The 22,659-nt window shown below is 49.7% G+C and overlaps 2 protein-coding genes across 3 annotated transcripts; both read left to right on the forward strand.

Annotated features, from left to right (window-relative positions):
* Positions 1-2,027: 2,027 nt before the first annotated feature.
* Positions 2,028-12,072, forward strand: BST2 (bone marrow stromal cell antigen 2). Of its 2 annotated transcripts, none has more exons than XM_023738813.1 (5): positions 2,028-2,465; positions 6,688-6,763; positions 7,162-7,222; positions 7,468-7,607; positions 11,951-12,072. In XM_023738813.1, the coding sequence occupies exons 1-4, from the start codon at positions 2,199-2,201 to the stop codon at positions 7,583-7,585; spliced, it is 522 nt and encodes a 173-aa protein (XP_023594581.1). In that variant the 5' UTR covers positions 2,028-2,198; the 3' UTR covers positions 7,586-7,607; positions 11,951-12,072. The 2 variants fall into 2 exon arrangements, with proteins under 2 accessions (XP_023594581.1, XP_023594580.1); XM_023738812.1 differs by lacking the exon at positions 11,951-12,072 and adding an exon at positions 7,777-8,058.
* A 1,908-nt stretch (positions 12,073-13,980) lies between these two features.
* Positions 13,981-18,882, forward strand: CCDC194 (coiled-coil domain containing 194). The gene is made up of 4 exons (XM_023738792.1): positions 13,981-14,325; positions 17,301-17,397; positions 17,706-17,838; positions 18,732-18,882. Exons 1-4 carry the CDS (start codon positions 13,981-13,983, stop codon positions 18,880-18,882), a joined length of 726 nt encoding a protein of 241 aa, XP_023594560.1.
* The last annotated feature ends 3,777 nt before the right edge of the window (positions 18,883-22,659 follow it).

A 22,659-nucleotide genomic window follows, 5' to 3' on the forward strand; every position in this document is an offset into this window, starting at 1 on the left:
GGGAGACTAACTTGAAATGTAAACTTCATTTAAACTACAACAATAAAAATTAAAATTAAAAAAAAAAACTAAGAAACCTAAAATCAGAAGAAGGGCGGCAGAACAGTTTCCATTTGGAATTTTAGAGGGAAAAGCCGCAAACTTTCTATTTGCAGATGAGTTGGAATTGACTGGACGGCAACAGGTTTGGGTTTTTTGCGGTGCAATCACAGGGCTGAAGAACCCAACCAGGGGACAGAGGAGACCTCAGGTTTGCTAAGCATCTACGACCCTTGAAGGCAGGTTCTATTATTATCTTCAAGTTACAACTGGGGAAACCAAGGCTGAGAGAAGTAAGTCACTGGCCCGGAGTCCCACAGGGAGGCAAGGCTGTCTACCTACAACTCTGACCCACAATTGTGGCCGCTAACTGGTCTCAAGGAGACCTTAAAGTTTGAAGAGCAGACTGCGGCTCAGATAAGTCAGCTTTGCCAAGGGCCATGTCTTGTGCACCCAGGGTCCTGGCCCAGGGAGAGAGAACCCTCCCTATGGGACACACAAGTTCCCCTTGGGGCTTTCCAGCAAGATCACTCCCCTTCCCTTGTTATTTGGTTGCTGAGTGCTTTAATGGGGGACTTATAGACAAAAGGATGTCCAACTGGGGGCCTGAGGATGCTTCGCCAGGCCTTCTGGGAGGCCTGGGCCCCTGCTTGCCTGCCGTCTGGCCCAGCTGAACACAAACACTTGGAAATTGCCAACCCAGTGGAATCTGGGTTGCGGTCAGGCCGTGGCTGAAGGAGCCACTTGAAAAACGCACAGCCCACGGGGCCAGGCCCAGCTTACGGTTCACCAGGAGGGAGCAGCCCACCTGGCGCCCAGAGCTGAGGAATGTCCTTTCTCTAGCCCTTTGGAACCTGTTGTCCGAGGAGGGGATTCTGGCCGCCAGTATGCCACCCTCAGTGCTCTCCCATCAGGCTATGACCTGCCTCCTGGTGTGCCCTCCCAGAATCAGGCCTCTCAGCTTGGTCCTCTGGCCCAGCTGCTGTTGGAGAGCCCTTGTTTGCTTGCATGCCCCTGATGATGGGGAGCTCACCCCCTTACAGCCATCACACCCAGGAGACAGGAGCCTGTAATTGGGCTGATTTCTCACAAGAAGCTCTGGCTCCCTTGGCCATGTGGCCAGGCAGTCACTGTGAACACCCACACCCCCAACCCCGTGGGTCCAGCTACCTTCTGGCCTCTCTCCTGGCTGTCTCCCAGGCCCGAGCGTCTTTCCCCAAAACGTACTCCTTGCCTTGTGGCCCTGTCTCAGCACTATCCATCTGTCCATCCACCTCGAGCCACCAGCTGGTCAGGTGGCTGCACACCCATTAAGCGCCTACTTGATGCCCAAGCATTTCACTCACATCTTCTCATCGACCCTTCCTGGCAAGATTGGTCCGTTATTGCCCCACTTTACACACAGGGAAGCTCAGGGTCAGAGGGTTGCTTGGCGTCCTGGGATCGTAGGGGCAAGAAGGACAAGCCCGTTCCACCTCCAGCCAGGCTAGTTCCCGCCTCCACCCCTTTCAGGTCTGGGGCGGTCCCTGGTGGCCAAAAGAGGAGCTGCAGTCTCTTCTCAAGCCTTCTGTCCAGAGCGCTTCCTAAGCCTCCCGCCGGCTCAGGTTCCTCCCCTGCTCACTCACCCTCCATGGCTCCCCAAGGCCACCCTCTGCGGAGGCAGGGGCGCTGGGTGAACCCCTTCTGAATCACCACGGAAACCCCTGAAAACAAACCCCAGCCTTTTGGGTCAGCCCGAGGCTCTGCACCACCAGTCCACCATTCATTGACCCTCACAGCCTCAGTTTCCGCTGCTAGATCAATGAAGGCCTCTGCTTCTGCGATAGCGTGCAGTAGGCGCTCAGTAATTGCAATTTTGGCCCTCAGAAACTCTCGTGAAAGGGACCGGGACGCGAGCTGCCTCGTCCCAGGCGGCCCCAGCGCCCCTCCCACAAGCTTCCACGGACCAGAAGTCTTAATGCGAGAGAAGCACTCCTACTCCTTTCGAGGAAAACGAAACTGAAATTCTCAGCGGTCCTCTGGCAGCAGATACCCCATTCTAAGGCCGCAGCCTGCAACCTGTCATTGGTCAAGGTGGCTCCTATGCTAATAAGGGGGCAGCCCTAGAACGTTCAAGCGCTGCCTCTACTGCCCAGTTCCCTAACTCAGAGGAGATGTGAATGGCCCCAACTTTTTACCACCATTTTCCCGTGCCCATGGATGACAAATGGGGAAAAGCCAGGGTCGGGGGCGTGCTGCTTCTGCTGCTTCTGGTAATGGCCCTCGGGGTGGCCCTGATCATCATCGTCAACAGCAAGGCCTGCAAGGATGGCCTGGAGGTCCAGAAAGAAGGTCAAAACGCCACCCACCTGAAACGCCAGCTGACGCAAGCCCAGGAGGGCTTCTGGGAGGCCCAGGCCCAGGCGGATGCCTGCAACCACACTGTGGTAAGTGGCAAAAGCTCCTACTAGGGTCCTGTGCTTGCAGGGGTGGGGCTAGAAACTCTCCACAAAAATCCCCACAGCAGCAGTGTGGAGATGAAGGGCTTGAAACTGCCCCTGGGCGGCCATATCAGGGGCTTGGGGAATCTCCAAATTCTCTCCAGGGCACTGGTGTGTGGCGGGGCCTTAAAACTCCCCCAAAACACCCAAATCAGGAGCCTCAGTTTCCCACTAGGACTTGGGGAATCTACAAATTCTGTCTCGGAAGCTAGTGTGGGGGAGCTTGAAACTCCCAGTAGGCATCAGTCTTGGGGGAACAGAAATCCCCGCTAAAGACTGGGTCTCCGGGCCTCACCAGGGCCCGAAGAAGGTGGCCTTGAAACTTCCACTGCATCCCTGGGAGATGAAACTTTCACCCGGGTCGCGATATGGGGGACCTTGAAACTCCCATTAGACTCAAACTTGGGCTTGGAAATCTCCCCTTTGGAGGGGATCTCTAAATCTTGGCCACTAGCCCAGTGCATCTGGCAGTTTCTATTAGGGTTCGGGCATGAGGTTGCGGGGGGGTGGGGGAGGCAAGGGGGGCTCAAAACTCCTTTTCAAGTATCACATCTTTACTGGTGACCCTGGAAGGGTGGATAGTTGTAACCATTGTTTGGAGTTGGAGGCTGAGGTACAGAGAAGGTTGGAGGGGAACTGAAAGGGGATTTAGTCCTAAGCCCCTCTGTCTCCAGACCCTCGTGAGCAGGTCCAGGGCCCAGGGACAGTGGCCAATGTTCCTAGGACTCAGACCCAGTTTCCTTTCTTTTCCCCATTTTTTAAATTGTGGTAAAATATACATAACACGAATCTTACCATTTTAACCATTTATAAGCGTACAGTTGAGTGGCATTAAGTACATGCATAATGTTGTGTAACCATCACTACTGTCTATTTCTGGAACTTTTTAATCATCTCAAACAGAAACTCAGCACCCATTACCCACTAACTCCCCATTCTCCCCTCCTCCCCCCAGCCCCTGGCAACCGCTAATCTTTCTGTTTCTATGGATTTCCCTGTTCTGGACATTTCATATACATGTAGTCATACAACATGTGACCTTTCGTGTTTGGCTTACTTCACTGAGCATAATATTTTCAAGGTACATCTGTGTTGTAGCATATATCAGTACTTCATTTCTTTTTATAACCAAACAATATTCCACGGTATGTATATATCATTTTGCTTATCCGCTCATCTGTTGATGGACACTTAGGTTTTTTCCATCTTTTGGCTATTGTGAACAATGTTGCAATGACTATTGGTGTACAAGTATCTATTCATATTTCTGCTTTCAATTCCTTGAGGTATATACTTGGGAGTGGAATTGCTGGATCATATGATAATTCTATGTTTAACTTTTTGAGAAGCCATTATACTGTTTTCCACAGTGGCTGCACCGTTTTACATTTCCATCAGCAATGCATGAGGGTTCCAATTCCTCCATATCCTCACCAGCACTTGTATATTCTGTATATATAATAACCATCTGTCTTGGTTATCTAGTAACAGAAATACCACAAGTGGATGGTTTTAACAAAGAAAAATTTATTCTCCACAGTCTAGTAGGCTAGAAGTCCGAATTCAGGGTGCAAGCTCCAGAGGAAAGCTTTCTTTCTCTGTTGGTTCTGCAGGAAGGTCCTTGTCATCCATCTCCCCCTGGTCTAGGAGCTTCTCAGCGCAGGAACCCCAGGTCCAAAGGACTCACTCTGCTCCCAGTGATGCTCTCTTGGTGGTACGAGGTCCCCCGTCTCTCTGCTCGTTTCTCTCTTTTATATCTCCAAAGAGATTGACTTAAGATGCAACCTAATCTTGTAGATTGAGTCCAGCCTCATTTACATAACTGCAACTAATCCCACCTCATTAACATCATGGAAGTAGGATTTATAGCACATAGGATAATCACATCAGATGACAAAATGGCAGACAATTACATAATACTGGGAATCATGGACTAGCCAAGTTGACATACATTTTTAGGGGAACACAATTCCATCCATAGCACCATCCTAGTGGTTTTTTGATTTGCATTTCCCCAGTGACTGATGATGTTTAGTATCTTTTCATGTGCTTATTGGCCATTGTATTTCTTCTTTGAAGAAATGTGTATTCAAGTCCTTTGCCCATTTTTTAATTGGATTATATGTAGTTTTTTAAATTGTTGAGTTGTGGGAGTTCTTTATATATTCTGGATATTAATCCCTTATCAGATAGATGATTTACAAATATTTCCTCCCATTCTGTGGGTTGTCTTTTTACTCTTCATGTACAAAAGTTTTTCATTTTGATGAAGTCCCATTTACTTATGTTTCCTTTTGTTGCTTGTGCTTTTGGTGTCATATCTAAGAATCCACTGCCAAATCCAAGGTCATAAAAATTTCTCCCTATGTTCTTCTAAGAGTTTAATGGTTTTAGCTCTTAGATTTGGGTCTTTGAACGATTTTGAGGTAATTTTTTTATATGGTGTGAGGTAGGGGTCCAACTTCATTCATCTGCATGTAGATGTCCAGTTTTCCCAGTACCATTTGTTGAAAAGACTGTTCTTTCCCCCATTAAATAGTCTTGGCACCCTTAGTAAAATTTTCTAGAATAAATGCAAAATAATATTTTCCAGTATGAGACTGATGAATTTTGTGGGTGTGGAGTTTACATTAACTTTATCCAAAGAATTTTGTCTTTGCCCTCAGTTCCTGAGAGATGATCTCCAAAAAGCCTTGGAATTTAAGTGTTTTCAATAAGGACTCCAGACCACACTTAACTAACAGGCTAGGTGAGGTGACTCCAGGATAATGGGGGGGGGGTGCGGGGGGTGCTGGTCAGGCCAGAAGGACCACCTTGTCATATGAGCTAACTTCAGGGGAAAGGAACTGGAGTTTACATTATGTAATGAGACTGTCAATAAAAGCTCTGGACACAGAAGCTCCATGGGCTTCTGGTTGGTGAAAGACAACCATGCACCCAAGAGGGTAGCACATCCCTTTTTTGGAACATGGAAACTCCGCGTTGGGAACCCTCCTAGACCTCACCCTATGCGTCTCTTCATTTGTATCTTTTTTTTTTTTTTTTCCTACAATAAAACTAATTGTAAAAAGAAAAAAAGTCTTTGTACCCTTGTCTAAATCAATTGACCATATATGTGAGAGTTTTTTTCTGGGCTGTCTATTCTATTCCATTGGTCTGTATGTCTGTCCATATGCCAGTATCACATTGTTTTGATTACCGGAGCTTAGCACTAAGTTTTGAAATTGGGAATTGTGAGTCCTCCAACTTTTTCTTTTTCAATATTGTTTTGACTATTTGAAGTCCCTTGGAATTCTGTGTGAAACTTTGGATGCATTTTTCTATTTCTGCAAAAAATGCCATTGGGATCTTGATAGAGATTGCATTGAATCTGCATAGTAGTATTGCCATGTTAATATGAAATCTTCCAAACCAAGAACACGGGTATCTTTCCATTTATTTAGGTCTTCTTTAATTTCTTTCAGCAATGTTTTATAGTTTTCAATGTACAAGTCTTTCACCTCCTTGGCTAAATTTATTCTAAGTATTTTTTGTGCTATTGTAAATGGAATTGTTTCTTAATTTCCTTTTTTAATTGTTCATTGCTAGAGTATAGACATATATAGTGTATAACTGATGTGCTGATTTTGAATCCTGCAACTGTCCTGAATTTATTTGATATAACAATGTTCTCTATTTCATTTATCTCTGCTCTAACCTTTATTATTTCCTTCCTTCTGCCAGCTTTGGGTTTAGTTTGCTCTTCTTTTTCTAGTTCCTTAAGGACAATTAGATTATTGATTTGGGGTCTTTCTTCTTTTTTAATGTAAGTGTTTACAGCTAGGAATTTCCCTCAGAGCACTGCTTTTGCTGCATCCCATAAATTTTGGTACACTGTGTTTCCATGTTCATTTATCTCAAAGTATTTTCTAGTTTTCTCCTTTGACCCATTGGTTGTTTAAGAGTGTGTTATTTAATGACCACATATTTGTAAATTTTCCAGTTTTTCTTCCGTTACTGAGTTCTCATTTCATTCCACTGGGATTGGAAAAGATATTTTGAATGATATCAATCTATTTAAATTTATTGAGATCTATTTTGTGGCCTAACATATGGTCAGTCCTGGAGAATGTTCCATGTGCACTTGAGAAGACTGTGTAAAGTTTCTGACCTGTCCCTTCTGTCCCAGGTGAACCTGACTGCTTCCCTGGAGGTGGAGAAGGCTCAGGGCCAGAAGAAGCAGGCACTTGTTGAGGAGCTTGAGGGTAAGAAGGGGAGATGGGGCCGGTGTTCCAGGGAGGGCGTGGAGGGTGGGCCAGGGCCCTAATGAGAGGTGGAGCCAGATGGGGATGGCAAGGTCCTGGAGTGGTAGAGGTGAGGGGTGGGGCCAGGGCCAGGGCCATATGAGAGAAGGGTCCATATAACGGGAGGGGTCAGAGCGTGGGCCCGCTCAGGCACTGGAAAAGGGCCTGGAGCAGGGTTCCAGGGTTGGGGTCGTACAGTTGGAAAGTGGAAAAGGCGCATACTGTGGTTCCAAGGTGGGGTCAGGTGGGGGCGGGGCCAAAGTCCCCTGAAGGGGCAAGGCAAGATGCAGTCCGGGGTGGGCCCAGGTCAGGGGCATGGCCACAGCATGGACTTGCCCCTGTCCTGTCCCACCCCCCAGAAGAGATCAAGAAACTGAACCAGAAGCTGCAGGAAAAGATGGCGGAGGTGGAGCAGCTAAGGTCAGAGAGCCCCCAGACCATGCTCTTGTCACCCCCACCATCCTTCCTCAAGACCCAGGACCCCTTTGGCCCCAAATTCCCCATTGCCCAGGGGGTAAAGTTGAGGCCCAGACTGGGGCAGCCGCGAGCCTAGGATCACACAGCCCGTGGGTGGCCGGTGCCACGGCACACTCCCTACCCCCGTGAGTCTGGGTGGGGGACACAGGCCTAGAGCTGCTGCCTGAGCTACCCCATCTCTGCCCCAGAAAAGAGAAGGAGGCCCGTGGAAATTCCCACACCTCCAGCTCCTCGACCACCCTCAGCCCCTCGGTGGCTGCTGGGCTCCTCCAGCTCCTGGGCCTCATCATGGCTGTGCTGCTCTGAATCCCGGAACTCCACACCTACGGTAAGGAGGGAAGGGCCCTTGGAGAAGAAAGGTGCGGAGGGGCGGTACTTGGAGTCGGGGTCTGGCAAGAGGAACGGAGAGGGGCGGGGCCTGAGGGGCGGGGCTTGTGGGAGCGGGGCGTGTTCTGTCTGCCTCGAGTTGGGCCTGAGTCTCTTATTGGGCCCCTTAGGTCACAGCCTGGACGGGTCCGTTTCGCCTCTGCTCCCTGGTTGACGCCCTCTTTGACGTGGCTGGCCTTCAGGGACCATGCGGCAGCATTATGGGGGGCACGGAGTAGTATTAGAGGGGCACAGGGCAGCGCTGGGGGTGAGAGGGAGCAGGGAATGAGCAGGGCAGGGAATGAGCCCCCCTGAGGGCTTGAGCATGGAGCGAGGACACCTGCTTCTTTGCTGTCACAGTATCTGGAAGGGTCACTGTCTTCTATGCCTTTGGGCTACAAAAAGTAATAAAATCCCCTTTTGAGGGGAAAAAATGTTACTCTGCAGTTTGGGGTGTGTCACTGCATCACCCACAAGCATCTGAGGCCTCCCCTGGGGATGACGTAGACGTCTCCGTTATCTAGAATGTTCCCAGGAAGCCCCTGGGCCCAGGCAAGTATCCACCTCAATGCTTTCCTCAGCCTTCTCCTTCGTCATATGGGCTCTGCGTGCGCATGCTGAGCATCGTACTCCTCCTCATCCTCTTGTGATGCCCATGGTTCAGATGAGGAAACTGAGGCTGTGTGACTAGGGCCACCCTGGTTTCCATCCTCTCACAGAAAGAGGGGGCTGGGATTCAAACCTGGATCTGTGGACACACAGACCAGGCCTTGATCAGACTGTTACCGTCCTCCTCTGTCCCCTGAACTCTTACTCATCCTGCAGCATCCAGCCCCAGCAACCCCTCTGTAAAAATGGCATGGGTGCGGTGTCTGACCTCTAACTTCACAAGGGGAAGGAGAATCAAGATCGACAGCCCAAGGATGATTCCTGTGAGGCAGAGGTCAGACATGCTTCCTCTCTCCACCATCTTTACCAACTCTGACAACAACCATCCCTCTGACAGCACTCTACTTCTCTGGTGGGTTTGATAATTCATTATAATGGCCACGCAGACCATACTCACAATTATGGGGTTTATTAGGGAAGTAATAGGTTACAATTCAGGTTCAGGAAGGCTTAGAATACAATTCTTCCATCAGGACAGCCTCTTCCCAGCGGTGCTCTCGGGCATGACTCTTCCTGGCCCACCACCCTTGCCCAAAGGCACTCAGCTTTCTCGCTCCACAGGCCAGGAATCCCAGTGCACCATCTCTCCTGCTGGTCTCGCCTGCCGCCACTTCTTGCTGTCTTCAGGGTTACAGTTCACTCTCTCTCCTGGGTCCAGGAGCTTCTCAGTGCAGGGATCCCAGGTCCACGGTATGCGCTCTCCACTCCTGGCTGTTCTTCCTTGGTGGTGGTAGGATCCTCCCTTTCCCACCTATTGGGTAGCTTATTTCAAGCCCAGCGGGACAGCAAAACTAACCCTTGGTGGGCCACAATTACCCTATCTGCACAGTCCCGCCCAATCACCTGGATGGGAGTTAAATGAGGTGTATGAGGTGCACTAACCGTGAATCAAACCTGGGACTCCAGTATGGAAGGCCAACCTTCTACCACCGAACCACCACCGCCTCAAATCCAGTGACTGATGTTCTTACAAGGAGAGAGAGATTTGCAGACACAGAGGAGACACAGGAGAGAAAGTCCACACAAAATGATCCATCGCACTGCACCCCCCTCCAGAGAGCATCCCTGCTTCTTCAAAACTGAGAGCTCAAGACCTTTCACTGCTTTCCTGGATTCTCCCAGGCGTCCTAGTCCCTTTCTTCTTGGTTATCTTCCTACCTCTGAGTTCTCCTGGAATCCCAACTATTGTCCAACTTCCTATCTGTGGCTCTGGGGTCAGGACCCTGAATTCCCGAAATTCCACACTGTCCTCAAGTCCCATGGTCCCCCGCTGAGATGGTCAGTGGAATAACAGTGCCTCCCCCCATGGCTCCTTTCGCTGTCGCCTAGTGCCACCCCCATGACCTCCCCCACTGCAGGGTCCCCCACCGTGGCCCTCACGTCCTCTCATTTCCCCTTGCCCACACTCCACCCTCCCTGACCTTTTCTCTGTTTACCGACCTTGCCACGCTTCTTCCTGCTGCCTGGCCTTTGCCTGAGCACAACCTGCTGCCAGGAGCACTCTCTTCCTTCTGAAATTTCTCAACTGCAACAGTGTTGATGTCTCAGCAGAAAAATTCTTTGCTGTGGGGGACTGTACGAGTGACCTAGAGCTGAGCTGAGAACAAAAGAAGAAAAGAGGCAGAGGTCTGGAGAACTGTGATGCAGGCAGAGGAAACAGTCACTGCAAAGGTCCTGCGGCAGAAATGAGCAAGCTTGGGTGTTAGAGGGACAGCGAAGGGGAAGTCGATGTCCGAGCTTCCTGGGGCTGTCACAACAAGGCACCACAAGCTGGGTGGCTTAAACAACATAGATTTATTCTCAGTTCTAGAAGGGAGAAGTCTGAAATCAAGGTGTCGACAGGGCAGCTCTCCCTCAGGAGGCTCTTCCAGCTTCTTGTGACTCCAGGCGTTCCTGGGGCTGTGTCGTTAGTTGCCATCGAGTCGATTCTGATTCATGCAACCCCGTATGTGCGGAGCAGAAATGTGCTCCGTAGGGTTTTCATGGCTGTGACCTTTTGGAAGCAGATCGCCAGGCCTGTCTTCAGAGATGGCTCTGGGTGGGTTTTGATTGCCAACCTTTTGGATAGTAGTTGAGCGCTTAACTGTTTGTGCCACCCAGGCTTGTGGCTTCATCATTCCAATCTCCGCCTCCATCTTCACGTGGACTTCCCTCCTGTGCCTCTGTGTCTTCAAATCTCTCTCGCCTTGTAAGGACGTCAGTCACTGGATTTGAGGCGGTGGTGGTTCGGTGGTAGAAGGTTCGCCTTCCATACTGGAGTCTGGGTTTGATTCCTGGCCAATGCACCTCATGCACTGCCACCACCCGTCTGTCAGTGGAGGCTTGCGTGTTGCTAGGATGCTGAACAGATTTTAGCAGAGCTTTCAGACTAGGAAGAAAGGCCTGGCGACTGACTTCCAAAAATCCACCAATGAAAACCCTATGGATCATACCACTCTGATCTGCAACTGATCATGGGGATGGCGCAGGACCTGGTAACATTTCATTCTGTTGTGTATGACTCCATGGCAACTAACAACAGCAGCAACGTTGGCCACCCTACTCCAGTATGAGCTCTTCTTAACTTGATTATATTACGTCTGCAAAGATCCTGTTTCCAAACAAGGTCACGATCACAGGTACTAGGGGTTAGGATTTCAACATATTTTTGGGGGGGACAAAATTCAGTTCACAGCAGCAGTCGTCCTGTGCAGCGTGGGGAGTTGAGCAGCATCTCTGGCCTCTGCCCACTAGATGCCAGTAGCACCACCATCCCCAAGTGTGACGACCAAAAATGCCTCCAGACATTACTAAAGTCCCCCTGGGGGCAGAAACACCACCCTCTCCCCCCTCGCAAACGTCTGCTCTAAAGAGTAGTTCTCATCTGCCCCCCTCATTTCTCAGCCCCCGGCCCACAGGAGGGCTCAGGAAGTTACAGTACTAAGTCATTTCACCCTCACCAACAGCCCCATCTAACAGATGAGAAAACTGAGGCCCAAGAAGCCATTTTCCAGGTTTCACAGCTGGTCAGAGGCAGAGCTGTCAATGAAACCCTCCGGTTTCTACCAGGTTCTCTGTCGCCCAGGAAGCAAACACTTCCGAGGAGACCTCGGCCCCACCCCCATTCACCGTCCCCTACTTCCCACTTCCAGTTTGTCTCCCCCAGCCCCATATCCGAAAACAGCGCCGCCGCCTCCTCTTCATCCTGGCCTGTGTTTAGCTGGTGGAGGCTTTGCCTGATATAATGAATTCACCTGTTCAATTTCTCTCCCAGATCCCCTCACAACAGTCCCAGTATAAACGTCTTTCCTTCGTAAAAATCCCCCCTTGCAATTTTGTCCCCTTTCAATGGCATCTGACTCCACTAGCTGTGACCCACCCCATGATCGGGAAGGCGAGGCTGGGGGGGTTGTGGCTGCCTGAGCGAGTTCCAGCTCCTGCGGGCATCCAGCCACACCAGAGGCCACTGTGTGTCCCTGGCCTGGGACTGCGCCTCTCTGGGCTCCGGTTTCTTTTCCTGGAATGAGTGGGGGAGGGAGGGCTGAGTTTCTAGGTCACAGTCAGCTGCCCATCAGCTCATATTTACTGCGCACCTACTGTGTGCCTGGCCCCGGCAGGTCACAGCGGAAATGGGGCAGATGCAGGCTTTGCTTTTAGGGGCTCATCCAGTCTGATGGCGGGAATCAGTCACACACAGAAATGTAACATCACAGCGGAGCCGTCAGAAGGGACTTGAGCGCAATGGAATACATACTGCTCAGCCAGAAAGAGAAATGAAGTCTTGATACATGCCTCGACATGGATGAACCTTGAAAACATCATGCTGAGCGAAATCAGTCGCAAAGGGACAAATACTGTATGATCTCACTTACATGTAATAAACAAATATATAGAAGCTAAAGCTTGTTAGTGGTTGTTGGTGGTAGGAGGAGCCCTGGTGGCACAACAGTTAGGCACTCAGCTGCTAACCGAAACGTTGGTAATTTGAACCCACCCAGCAGCTCTGCAGGAGAAAGACCTGGCGAGCTGCTCCCTCACAGATGACAGCCTAGAAAATCCTATTGGTCAGTTCTGCTCTATAACACATGGGGTCACTATGAATCAGAAATTGACTGGATGGCATCTATCAACACAACAATCAGGGGTGGGCAGGAGGGGGGAAGGGGCCTTTTTGCTTAGGGGGCAGTGAGTTTATGTTCGTGGTGGTGGACTGATTTGTAAAAGGATGGCGAGAATGGTTGCACAACTTGAAGAAGGTAATCAATGTCCCGGAATTGTACAGGCGGAAATGGTTGAGATGGTGTATCTTTCGTTATGTATTTTTTTCACCACAATAAAATGTTTTCAAAAGAGTGGGCTGAGCTAGTGGTGAAGGGGTGCTTCCTGGAGGAGGTGACATGTGGGTGAAAGCCGGGAGGTGAAGGGCAGTTCGGCAGGAGAGAGAGGAGAACAAGACACTCAGGCAGGGAACCAGCCATTCAAAGACCCTAGGGTAGGAATGTGCTTGTCAGAGGGGCACTGAGGGGGCTAGTGAAGAGGGAAGTGATGTCAAAGATGTCCTTGTTAGTTGCCAAGTCAACTTTGACTCATGGTGACCCCATGTGTGCAGAGTAGAACTGCTCCATAGGGTTTTCAAGGCAGATCACCAGGCCTTTCTTCCGAGGTGCCTCTGGATGAGTGGGTTTGAACCGCCAACCTTTTGGCTAGTAGGTGAGTGCTTAACCATTTGCAACATCCAGAGACATGATAGGGATCTTGCAAGGAGACCAAAAAAAAAAAAAAAAAACCATTGCCTGCCATCAAGCAGATTCCAACGACCTGATAGGACAGAGTAGAACTGCCCCCCCCGTAGGGTTTCCAAGGAGCGGCTGGTGGATTTGAACTCGCAACCTTTCGCGTAGCAGACGAACTATTAACCACTGCACCACCAGGACTCCCTTGTAAGGAAGAGGAAGAGGAAAAAGAGAAGGGGAAGGGGACCGGGAAGGACAAGGAAGGGGAGAGGGAGATGGAGGGCTGAGGTTGAGATAGAAGGGCTGGCGGAGGGAAGGTCAGGGAAGGCAAGGAGGAAGACAGGAGAAGGAGGAGGGGAAGTTGGAGGGATAGAAAGACAGAGGGTGAGATAGAGGGAGAGATGGAGGAGGAAAGAGATTGAATTCGGAGGGAAGGAAAGCCAGGGAGTGATCTTTAACAGACCCGGATCCGATTTGCGTTCCAAGATCGCCCCCTGGCGGCCCACTGTGGAAAGGCGGGGAGATGAGGCCGGTCCACCCTGCAGCCCTCACAGTGGGTCACAGGAAAGCGAGGTCAGTCGTGTGACCCCCCCCCGCCACACCCGCCTCCCGGCCTCTGTGTCCCCATCGGCAGAATGAGGACAACATAACCCCAGAATCTCTTCGACAGCCCCTTGCACCTGCGTGGATGTGCTCGTGGTTGACACCAAGCCCCAAAGGCGGAAACTGAGACTCAGAGGGCAGTACGTGGGAGGCAGAGGCAGAACTCGAACCCGGCACCCACAATCCAGTCTTGCGCTCAGACAGGCTGTACTGGTTCCTAGCGGGGGTGCAGCCCCTCCCTAAGGATCAGGAAGCCTCAGCCGGGTGGGGCGGAACCGTGGGTGTCCCTGGTGCCCCAAGGTGCCAATTAAATGCTCGTGGTCGTCTGGGGAGGAAGCTGGGGACCGCAGCATGGCCGAGCCGGGGCCTGAGCCGAGCCGAGCATGGCGGCTGTTCGCCCTGTGCGGAGCTGCAGTGTTCCTGGCAGCCGTGGCAGCTGGTGCGGCCCTGCTCGCCTGGAATCTGGCTGCCTCGGCTGCCCAGGGGCCTCGCTGCCCGGAGCCTGGGGCCAACACCACCGTTCCACCTGGGGACCCATCTAGGGACCCACCCGGGGACCCTCCTGAGGTCGAGGAGCTGCGACGTCAGCTGGCCGAGGCTGCCCAGCGCCAGGAGGCCTTAGCCGGGCAGCTGGACCAGGCCGAGCGTGTCCGCAGGGAGCTGGAGGAGGCACTGAGGGCCTGCGAGGGCCGCCGGGTAGGTGGGCAGGTTGAGAGGCCTGGGAATAATCTGGAAGGTGGGGGTAGAGGACCATCTCAGGGCTACAGCTTGGAGTCCCTGCCTCAGTTTTCTCAATTCTTCAATAGAGGGAGGCAAGTGCCAATAGCACCATAATCCTTTCCAACTTCTACAAAGTCAGTTCATCCTTGAGTATACCTTCTGGCCAAGAAGGTCCTCTTCTGCTATTTGGGGGTTGAATGGTGGCTGAGGACATCCTAAGGAGCCTGGGTGGCGCAAGTGGTTTGCAATTGGCTGCTAACCTGAAGGTTGGCAGTTTGAACCCACCAGCAGCACCTCGGAAGAAAGGCCTGTCGATCTGCTTCCGTAAAGACTGCTAGGTTGTTGCTAACTGCCATAGAGTAGATTCTGACTCATACTGACTCCATGTAACAGAGTAGAACTGCTCCATAGGGTTTTCTTGGCTGTAATCTTTACAGAAAGGAGTCCTGGTGTGCAGTGGTTAAACCCTCAGCTGCTAACCAAAAGATTGGTGGTTTGAACCCACCAGACCCTCTACGGTAGAAAGATGTAGCAGTCTGCTTCCATAAAAAGTATAGCCTAGGAAACCCTATGGGGCAGTTGTACTCTGTCCTATAGGGTTACAATGAGTTGGAATCAACTCGATGGCAACAGGTTTGGTTTTGGTTTTTGTAATCTTTACAGAAGCAGATCACCAAGTCTTTTTCAGGTGGAGCCGCTGGGTGGGTTTGAACCGCCAACTTTTCAGTTAGCAGCCGAACACTTAACTGTTGCGCCACCAGGGTTCCTTTTCTGAAAACCCTATGTAGCTTAGTTCTACTCTGTAACACATGGGGTCGCCATGAGCCAGAATTGACTCGAAGGCAATGGGTTTTAATGGGAGGAAGTCTTAGACCCCAAGCCCACTTGGAGTGGCCCGGTGACTCCCTCCCACCCACCAGCAAATATCCAGCAGCCCTATTTCAAGAGAGTGACTCATACCACCTGTAATTAGGAGGCTAAAGTTGGTGGTTTGAGGGAGGTACCCACCAGGCCCTCCCTTTCTTCCAGCCACCCCGCTTCAGACTCTTTCCTACCCCTTCTTAGCCTTGAGTCTCATAGAAGTTGTTGTTAGTTGCCATTAAGTCGATTCCAGCTCATGGTGACCTCATGTGCGCAGAGCAGACCTGTGCTCCATAGGGTTATCAAGGTTGGGATTGTTTGGAAGCAGATCACCAGGCCTGCCTTCCAAGGTACCTCTGGGTGGATTAGAACTGCCAATCTTTTGGCTAGTAGTTGAGCACTTAACTGTTTGCACTACCCAGGGGCTCCTCTCACAAAGGACCTGTCCTCAAAATTCCAACCACTTACATTTATTGACTGACTAGTATGTACCCTGCTCGGCAAAGAGGTTGGGCAGCATCTGAGTTTTAAACATCTAAATGTACCCCTTTTCTGTCTGCCCAAGGGAAAAGTCTGGAGCGACTGAGGTTAAGAGCACCACCCTGGGTTCAAGTCCATCTCTGCCCCTTTCTGGAAGATTCTCTGAAGAGGCCAGCCCAATTGTTTCACAAAATATCCCCCAGAGGCAGCCGACACGCGCATCAGAAGCCCAATTATTATCAGCCACCAAATTGGCTTGGGTTGGCTTGAAACCCCAAGCTTGGGCAAATCTAAGCCTGAGCTGGGGTTTGAACCGGGATCTGTTTGACCACAAAGATAAGCCATTTCCACTGCCTGGTGGCTTGTGGTGAGGAGAGTGGGCCTGGGTGGAGACTACCTCCAGACAGGCAGCTATCACCACTCCTTACCCTGGGTTTCAGTGACCACTTCTGTGTTTTACAACTACCAAAAAAAAAAAACCACATTGCCATGGAGTCAGATCTGATTCAAAGAGACCTCAAGTGTTACAGAGTAGAACTGCTCCATAGGGTTTTCTTGGCTGTAATCTTAACAGAAGCAGATCTCCTGGCCTTTCTTCCATGGCATTGCTGGGTGGGTTTGAACCTTTAAGTGAGTCGTCGAGCGCAAACTGTTGTGCCACTTAGGAACCTACTTACTACTATGTTGTTAGATGCTGTTGAGTCGCTTCCAACTCATAGCGACCCTATGTACGACAGAACGAAACACTGCCGACCCTGCGCCACCCTCACAAACGTTGTTATACTTGAGCCCTTTGTTGCAGCCACTGTGTCAGTCCATCTTGTTAAGGGTCTTCCTCTTTTTTGCTGACCCTCTACTTTAACAAGCATGATGTCTTTCTCCACGGACGGGTCCCTCCTGATAACATGTCCAGAGTACGTGAGATGAAGTCTCTCGCCATCTTTGCTTCTAAGGAGCATTCTGGCTGTATTTCTTCCAAGACAGACTTGTTCATTCTTACGGCTGTCTGTAGTATATTCAGTATTCTTCACCACTACCGTAATTCAAAGGCATTAATTCTTCCTGGGTCTTCCATATTTGTATGCATATGAGGCGACTGAAAATACCACGGCTTGGGTTAGGCACACCTTAGTCCTCAAAGTGAAATCTTTGCTTTTGAACACAATTGCCCAATGCAATCCGTCGTTTGATTTCCTGACTGCTGCTTCCACGGATGTTGACTGTGGATTCAAGTAAAATGAAATCCTTGACAACGTCAGTCTTTCTCCACATTTGTACAGCTGTGAGGATTTTTGTTTTCTTTATGTTGAGGTGTATGTAATCCATACTACTATAAACCCATTGCCGTGGTGTTGACTCACAGCAACCCTATAGGACAGAGTAGAACTGCTCCACTGGGTTTCCAAGGAGCAGCTGGTGGATTTGAAGTGCCAACCTTTTGATTAACAGCCTTAGTTCTTAACCATTGCGCCACCAGGGCTCCAATCCCTACTACTTTAGAGACTCCAAACGACTTTCCAACAAAAATCTCAGACTCCCCCGGAAAGGGTGGAGCCATCTTACTCCCTCTTCCCACCTTCAGTCTCTCCCTTCTTCCGTTCTCTCTGCAGAGCCGGCTTCAGACCCAACTGAAGACGCTGAAGACTGAGATGGACGAGGCCAGGGCACAGGGGACCCAGATGGGGGAGGAGAACGGGGCACTGACAGGTGTGTTGGGGCTGAAAGGGCTGGGAAGGGCTAGAAGTGGGGGTGCCCAGAAGGTTCCTAGGTATGCAAATGAAATGCAAACGAAATGTAAATGACCACGAAAACTTATGGAAAGAATGCAAACGACATGCAAAGACCATGCACATATCACAAAATCAACCCCAGTGTAACAAAATATTCAAACGTCAGGTAAAAGGCACACAAAAGCAACACAAAAACTATGCAAATACCACATGTTTAATGCAAATAAAGTAAGGCATGCAAATTGTATGCAGACACTAAATCCCTGGCCCTGCTCCCACCCGCAGAAGCCCTGGCGCGCTGGGAGGAGGCTGCAGCCGAGACCAGTCTGCGGCTGGAAGAGGCGCAGCAACGCGCAAGCGCGGCCGAGGCCGAGGGTGGAGCCTGCGCGGCCCGGGAGGCGACACTGAGACAGCGCGTGTGAGTTAGGGGCGGGCCCGGGGTGAATGGGCGGGGCGCGCGGCAAATGGCTGTGCAGGGCTTGCTTCTTTCAGCCAAGATGCAAGGCGCGGGACCGGGAACGGGTCCCTGCGGGAGGGAGTGTGGGCGTGGCCGTAAGGGCGCGACATTGGGGAGGCAGTAGGGGGAAGGCCAAAGTGAGGGTCCTAGAGTAGGAAACCAGAGATGGTGAAGAAGGTTGAGCTCTCTGGGGCAGGGGTCCCCAGGTAGGGCAGGCACTCTGGGAGGCAAGGGCTCCTGGGATCGGGCGCTGATAGGAGGGGTCCCAGGAAGGGTCAGGGAGCCGAAGGGAAGGGGCCAAGGAAAAGGGAGTATCGAGGGAGTGGTCAGGGCTTTAGGTTTTGGGAGCCGAGCTTCCGTGGGAACGGGCGAGGCCGGAGCGTGGAAGGGAGGGGATCTTTGGGGACAGCGTCCTTGGGGGAAGGGATTCCCAGACGTGGCCGTGGCTGGGAGAGGGATGGAGGAATCTGGGGTGGGAGTCCTGGGGAAGGGACAGGGTGAAGGGATCCATGGAGGAAGGGGGATTGGGGAGGGCAGTAGAGGTGGATCCAGGGAAGAGACAGGAGTTTTGGAGGGCCTGCCTGAGGTATCTGGGGGTCGGTGTGTATGTGAGCGGGCTTCCAGGGAAAGGCCGGGGTTTGCATGGGAGACCCTGGGGGTGGAGGGCTGGGAGAAGGGGCAGGTGGAGATCCCTGGAAGACGAGGAGAAGTGGTGGGGCAGGGGATGGCAGTCCCTGGGGGGTAGAGATCTCTGAGAAGTGGGGTTCCCCGTGAAGAGGCATTCAGGCAGAGGATGGCAGGGGTCTCTGGGGACAGAGGTCCCGCTACTGACCAGCCCCTTCCTATCCCGGCAGCAACGCCCTAGAGACCGAGATGAGCCCCCAACGCAGAGTGTCGCGCCCCCAACCCCGATCGGGGTCCCGGCCCCGGCCCAGTCCCCGCTCGAGAGCCCGCCCTGGATCCTCGGGGGGCTGCCGGCGGACTGCACGGCGTGTGCAGGGGTGACTCGATCCCCAGCAGGATGGGGCTCAAGATCAGGAGGGCAAGCACTGAGAGGGCCTTGCGGGGACATGCTGGATGAGACACCCAGTTGACCCCATCAACGCTCAGCTTCAGACCCAGGAGTCTCCTCGGATAGAAACTATACACAAAGGGACTCAGACCCATTCCCTGACCATCTACTGCTTATTCTACAGATGGGGAAACTGAGACCCATTTGGTCACTTTAAGTCCCATTTGGGACTTGAGGGCCCCGTTGACTTCAGAACCTCCCTCATACCACAGACACAAGAACTTGGAGACCAGCCCTGGCTCCAGAGTGACCTGGAAGGGTCACTTACCCTCTCTGTGCCTCAATTTACCCTGTCTGTAAAATGGGTGATTCAACTCATGTTTAGGGAGCTGGCACATTCTTGACACCAAAAGCAGACAAAGATGGCACAAGGGGAAAACTACAAACCCCTCTCCTGGTGAGGAGGATATAAAACTCCCAGACAGAATTTTAGCAAACCAGTGGCAGGTTTTTAAAATATACCACAACAAAGAGGACTCACACCTGAGATGGAGGGATGGTTCAATATTCAGAAGCCTGTTAATGTAGTCCACCATATTAGTGAATCAAAGAATATAAGTTCTGAAAAAGCCATCAAAACCAGGGCCAAGATGAGGTATTTAGTATTGTTCGGGAGGTACTGGCCAATGCAATTAGACAAGAAAAAAAAAATGACGTATGAATATTAGAAAAGAGGAAGAGAATTTATACACCAAATCATATAAAAGTGCTGTTTATATAGTCAAAAATTGTTGAAATAGCAACAATTTTATTTGGATCAATGTCACATTGTCTTTGAGCTTTATATTTCACATAACTTCAGAAAAATTGCAAGAATAGGACAAAGAATTCCTGGATATCCTACACCCAGATTCTTCAGATGTTAGTATTTTACTATCTTTATTTTATCCTTTCTCTCTCTCTCTCTCTCCACACACACATACATACATACACATGCACACACACATAAGATCCCTGGTGACGCAATGGTTAAGTGCTCGGCTGCTAACTGAAAGGTTGGCAGTTGGAACCCACCAGCTGTTCTGTAGGAGAAAAGACCTGGTGACCTGCTCCTGTAAAGGTTTCAGTCTAGGAAACCCTATGGGGCAGGTCTACTCTGTCCTATAGGGTCACTATGAGTCAGAATCGACTCAATGGCACACAACAACAACACACACACATGAAGGAGTCCCTGAGTTGTGCAAATGGTTAACACACTCGGCTACTAAGATTAGAGTTTCAAGTACACCCAGAGACACCTCGGAAGAAAGGCCTGGCGATCTACTTCCCAAAAATCAGCCTTTGAAAACCCTAAGGAGCACAGTTCTACTGTGACACTCATGGGGTCGCCATGAATCAAAATCGACAGCAACTGGTTATATATATTTTAAAACCGAACCTTTGAGAGAAAGTTGCAGAAATGATGTCTCTCTACCCATAAATACTTGAATATGCGTTTCCTAAAAACAAAGACATCCTCTCACATAATCCTGGTACAATGATGAAGATCAGGAAATGAACACTGATAAAATACTATTATCTAATCTACAGACCTTAATCAGATTTTGCCAACTGTCCTGATAACGTCCTTTATAACAAAAGAACATCCTGTCTCACACATTGCATTTGTCAAGTCTCTTTCATCTCTTTAAACCTGAAACATCCCTCAGTCTGTCTCTGCCTTCTTGACATTGGTTTTTTTTTATGCCCAGGCCAGTTATTTTGTGGAGTCCCTCAATTTGGGTTTGTCTGATGTTTCCTCATGATTAAGCTCAGGTTGGCATTTTTGGCAGGAATACCCTAGAAGTGATTCACTGTAAAATATCACTTGCCGATAGTAAGATTTTATATATAGAAAACCCCAGAGAATTGACAGAAGCTTTCCTGTATGTAAACAATTAACTAGAAAATCCTTTGGAAGGAAACAAAGATCCCAGTTTGGATAGTTTTTTATACCTGAGAATAAACTAATTTCTTTATTATATAAGGCACTCTTATAAATTAATAATTTTAAAAAATCTGGTAGAAAAGTGGACAAAGGACGTAAACAGCCAGTTCACAGGAACATACAAAAAGGTGCTCAACCTTATTCATAGAAAAGAAATGCAAATTGAAAGTACAACGTGGTACCACTTTCCACCCAAGTAAGTTTAGAAACGATAAAAACAAAAACAAAAAACACTGTTAATACACTGAGCTGGCACTGCTGTGGGAAAACAGACATTCCCACGCAGTGCGGGTGGGACTGTTTGTTGGTACAGCCACTTGGGAGGGCAGTTTTCTAGAATCTATCAAAATTTACAATGCACATACCCTGTGACCTATAAATTCCCTTCTAGTAATTTTTCTACAACCATATTTACATGTGTGCGAAATGATGGACTAAATGCGGTATGGAATCCTGAATTGGATTTTGGGACAGAAAAAGAATATTAGTGAAAAAGACGGGAAATCAAATAAAGTCTCGAGTTTAGTAAATAGTAATGTACTAAGGTTAATTTCTTAACTTTGACAAATATATTGGCCCTGGGTGGTGCAAGCAGTTTGCTATTGGCTGCTAAACTAAATGTTGGCAGTTTGAACCCACCCAGCGGTGCTGCAGAAGAAAGGCCTGGCCATTTGCGTCCATAAAGATTACAGCCAAGAAAACTCTATGGAGCAGTTCTACTCTGTCACACTTGGGGTCACCATGAGTCAGAATTGCCTTGACGGCAACTTTGGGAGAAGCTGGGTGAGAGCTATTCAGGAGCTCTCTGTACTGTCTTTGCAACTTTTCTATGGCTCTAAAATTATTCCAAAATAAAAAGTTTATTTTAAAAAAGGAGAAAAAAGAAAAAAATAATGGAGACATTTATTGTCATATTTTTGGTAACTACAAAAAATTGGCAACAACCTAAGTGTCCATTAATTGGGGATTGTTTAAATAAGATATTTATCTATACAGATGTATACCGTTGCCATCAAGTCGATTCCGATTCATAGCAACCCTATAGGACAGAGTAGAACTGCCCCATAGGGTTTCCAAGGAGCAGTTGGTAGATTCAAACAGCTGACCTTTTGGTTAGCAGCCTTAGCTCTTAAGCACTGCACCACCAGGGCTCCTGTTTATCTATACAGTGGAATATTATATAACTGTTAAATATGCTAAGGAGAGCTTCTCCAAGGATATGTTAGTGTAAAAGGCAGGGAGGGCAATAATTTTTTTTAACTGGGGAAGGGTTTTTTATTCAAATATTATGGAAGGAAACACTGGTAAGAGCTGTGGCCCCAGGGGAGAGGACCAAGGGGCTGGCAGGGGAGGCAGTCTCATGTTGCTCTGTATACCTTTCGTACAGTTTGCATTTTTAAAAATCATGTGCATTTATTGCCTTTAAAACATTAAACTTTGTTTATAAAAATAACTAAGAGGCTGGTGTGCCACCCCCTTCCCCATCTGTCAGTTCGTTGTACTGTGGTTGCTGTGATGCTGGAAGCTATGCCAATGGTATTTCAAATACCAGCAAGGTCACCCATGGTGGACAGGTTTCAGCGGAGCTTCCAGACTAAGATAGTGTAAGAAGAAAGGCCTGGCAATCTATTTCCAAAAATCAGTCAATGAATGAAAACCCTGTGGATCACAACAGAATGGTATCTAACTGGCTTACTTTGGACATATCATCAGGAGGATCAATTGCCGGAGGAAGACATAGTGTTTGGTGAAGTAGAGGGCCAGCGAGGGTGAAGGAGACCCT

Source organism: Trichechus manatus, unplaced genomic scaffold (assembly GCF_000243295.1).
Source record: "Trichechus manatus latirostris isolate Lorelei unplaced genomic scaffold, TriManLat1.0 scaffold00122, whole genome shotgun sequence".
In the NCBI taxonomy this organism is placed as follows: Eukaryota; Metazoa; Chordata; class Mammalia; order Sirenia; family Trichechidae; genus Trichechus; species Trichechus manatus.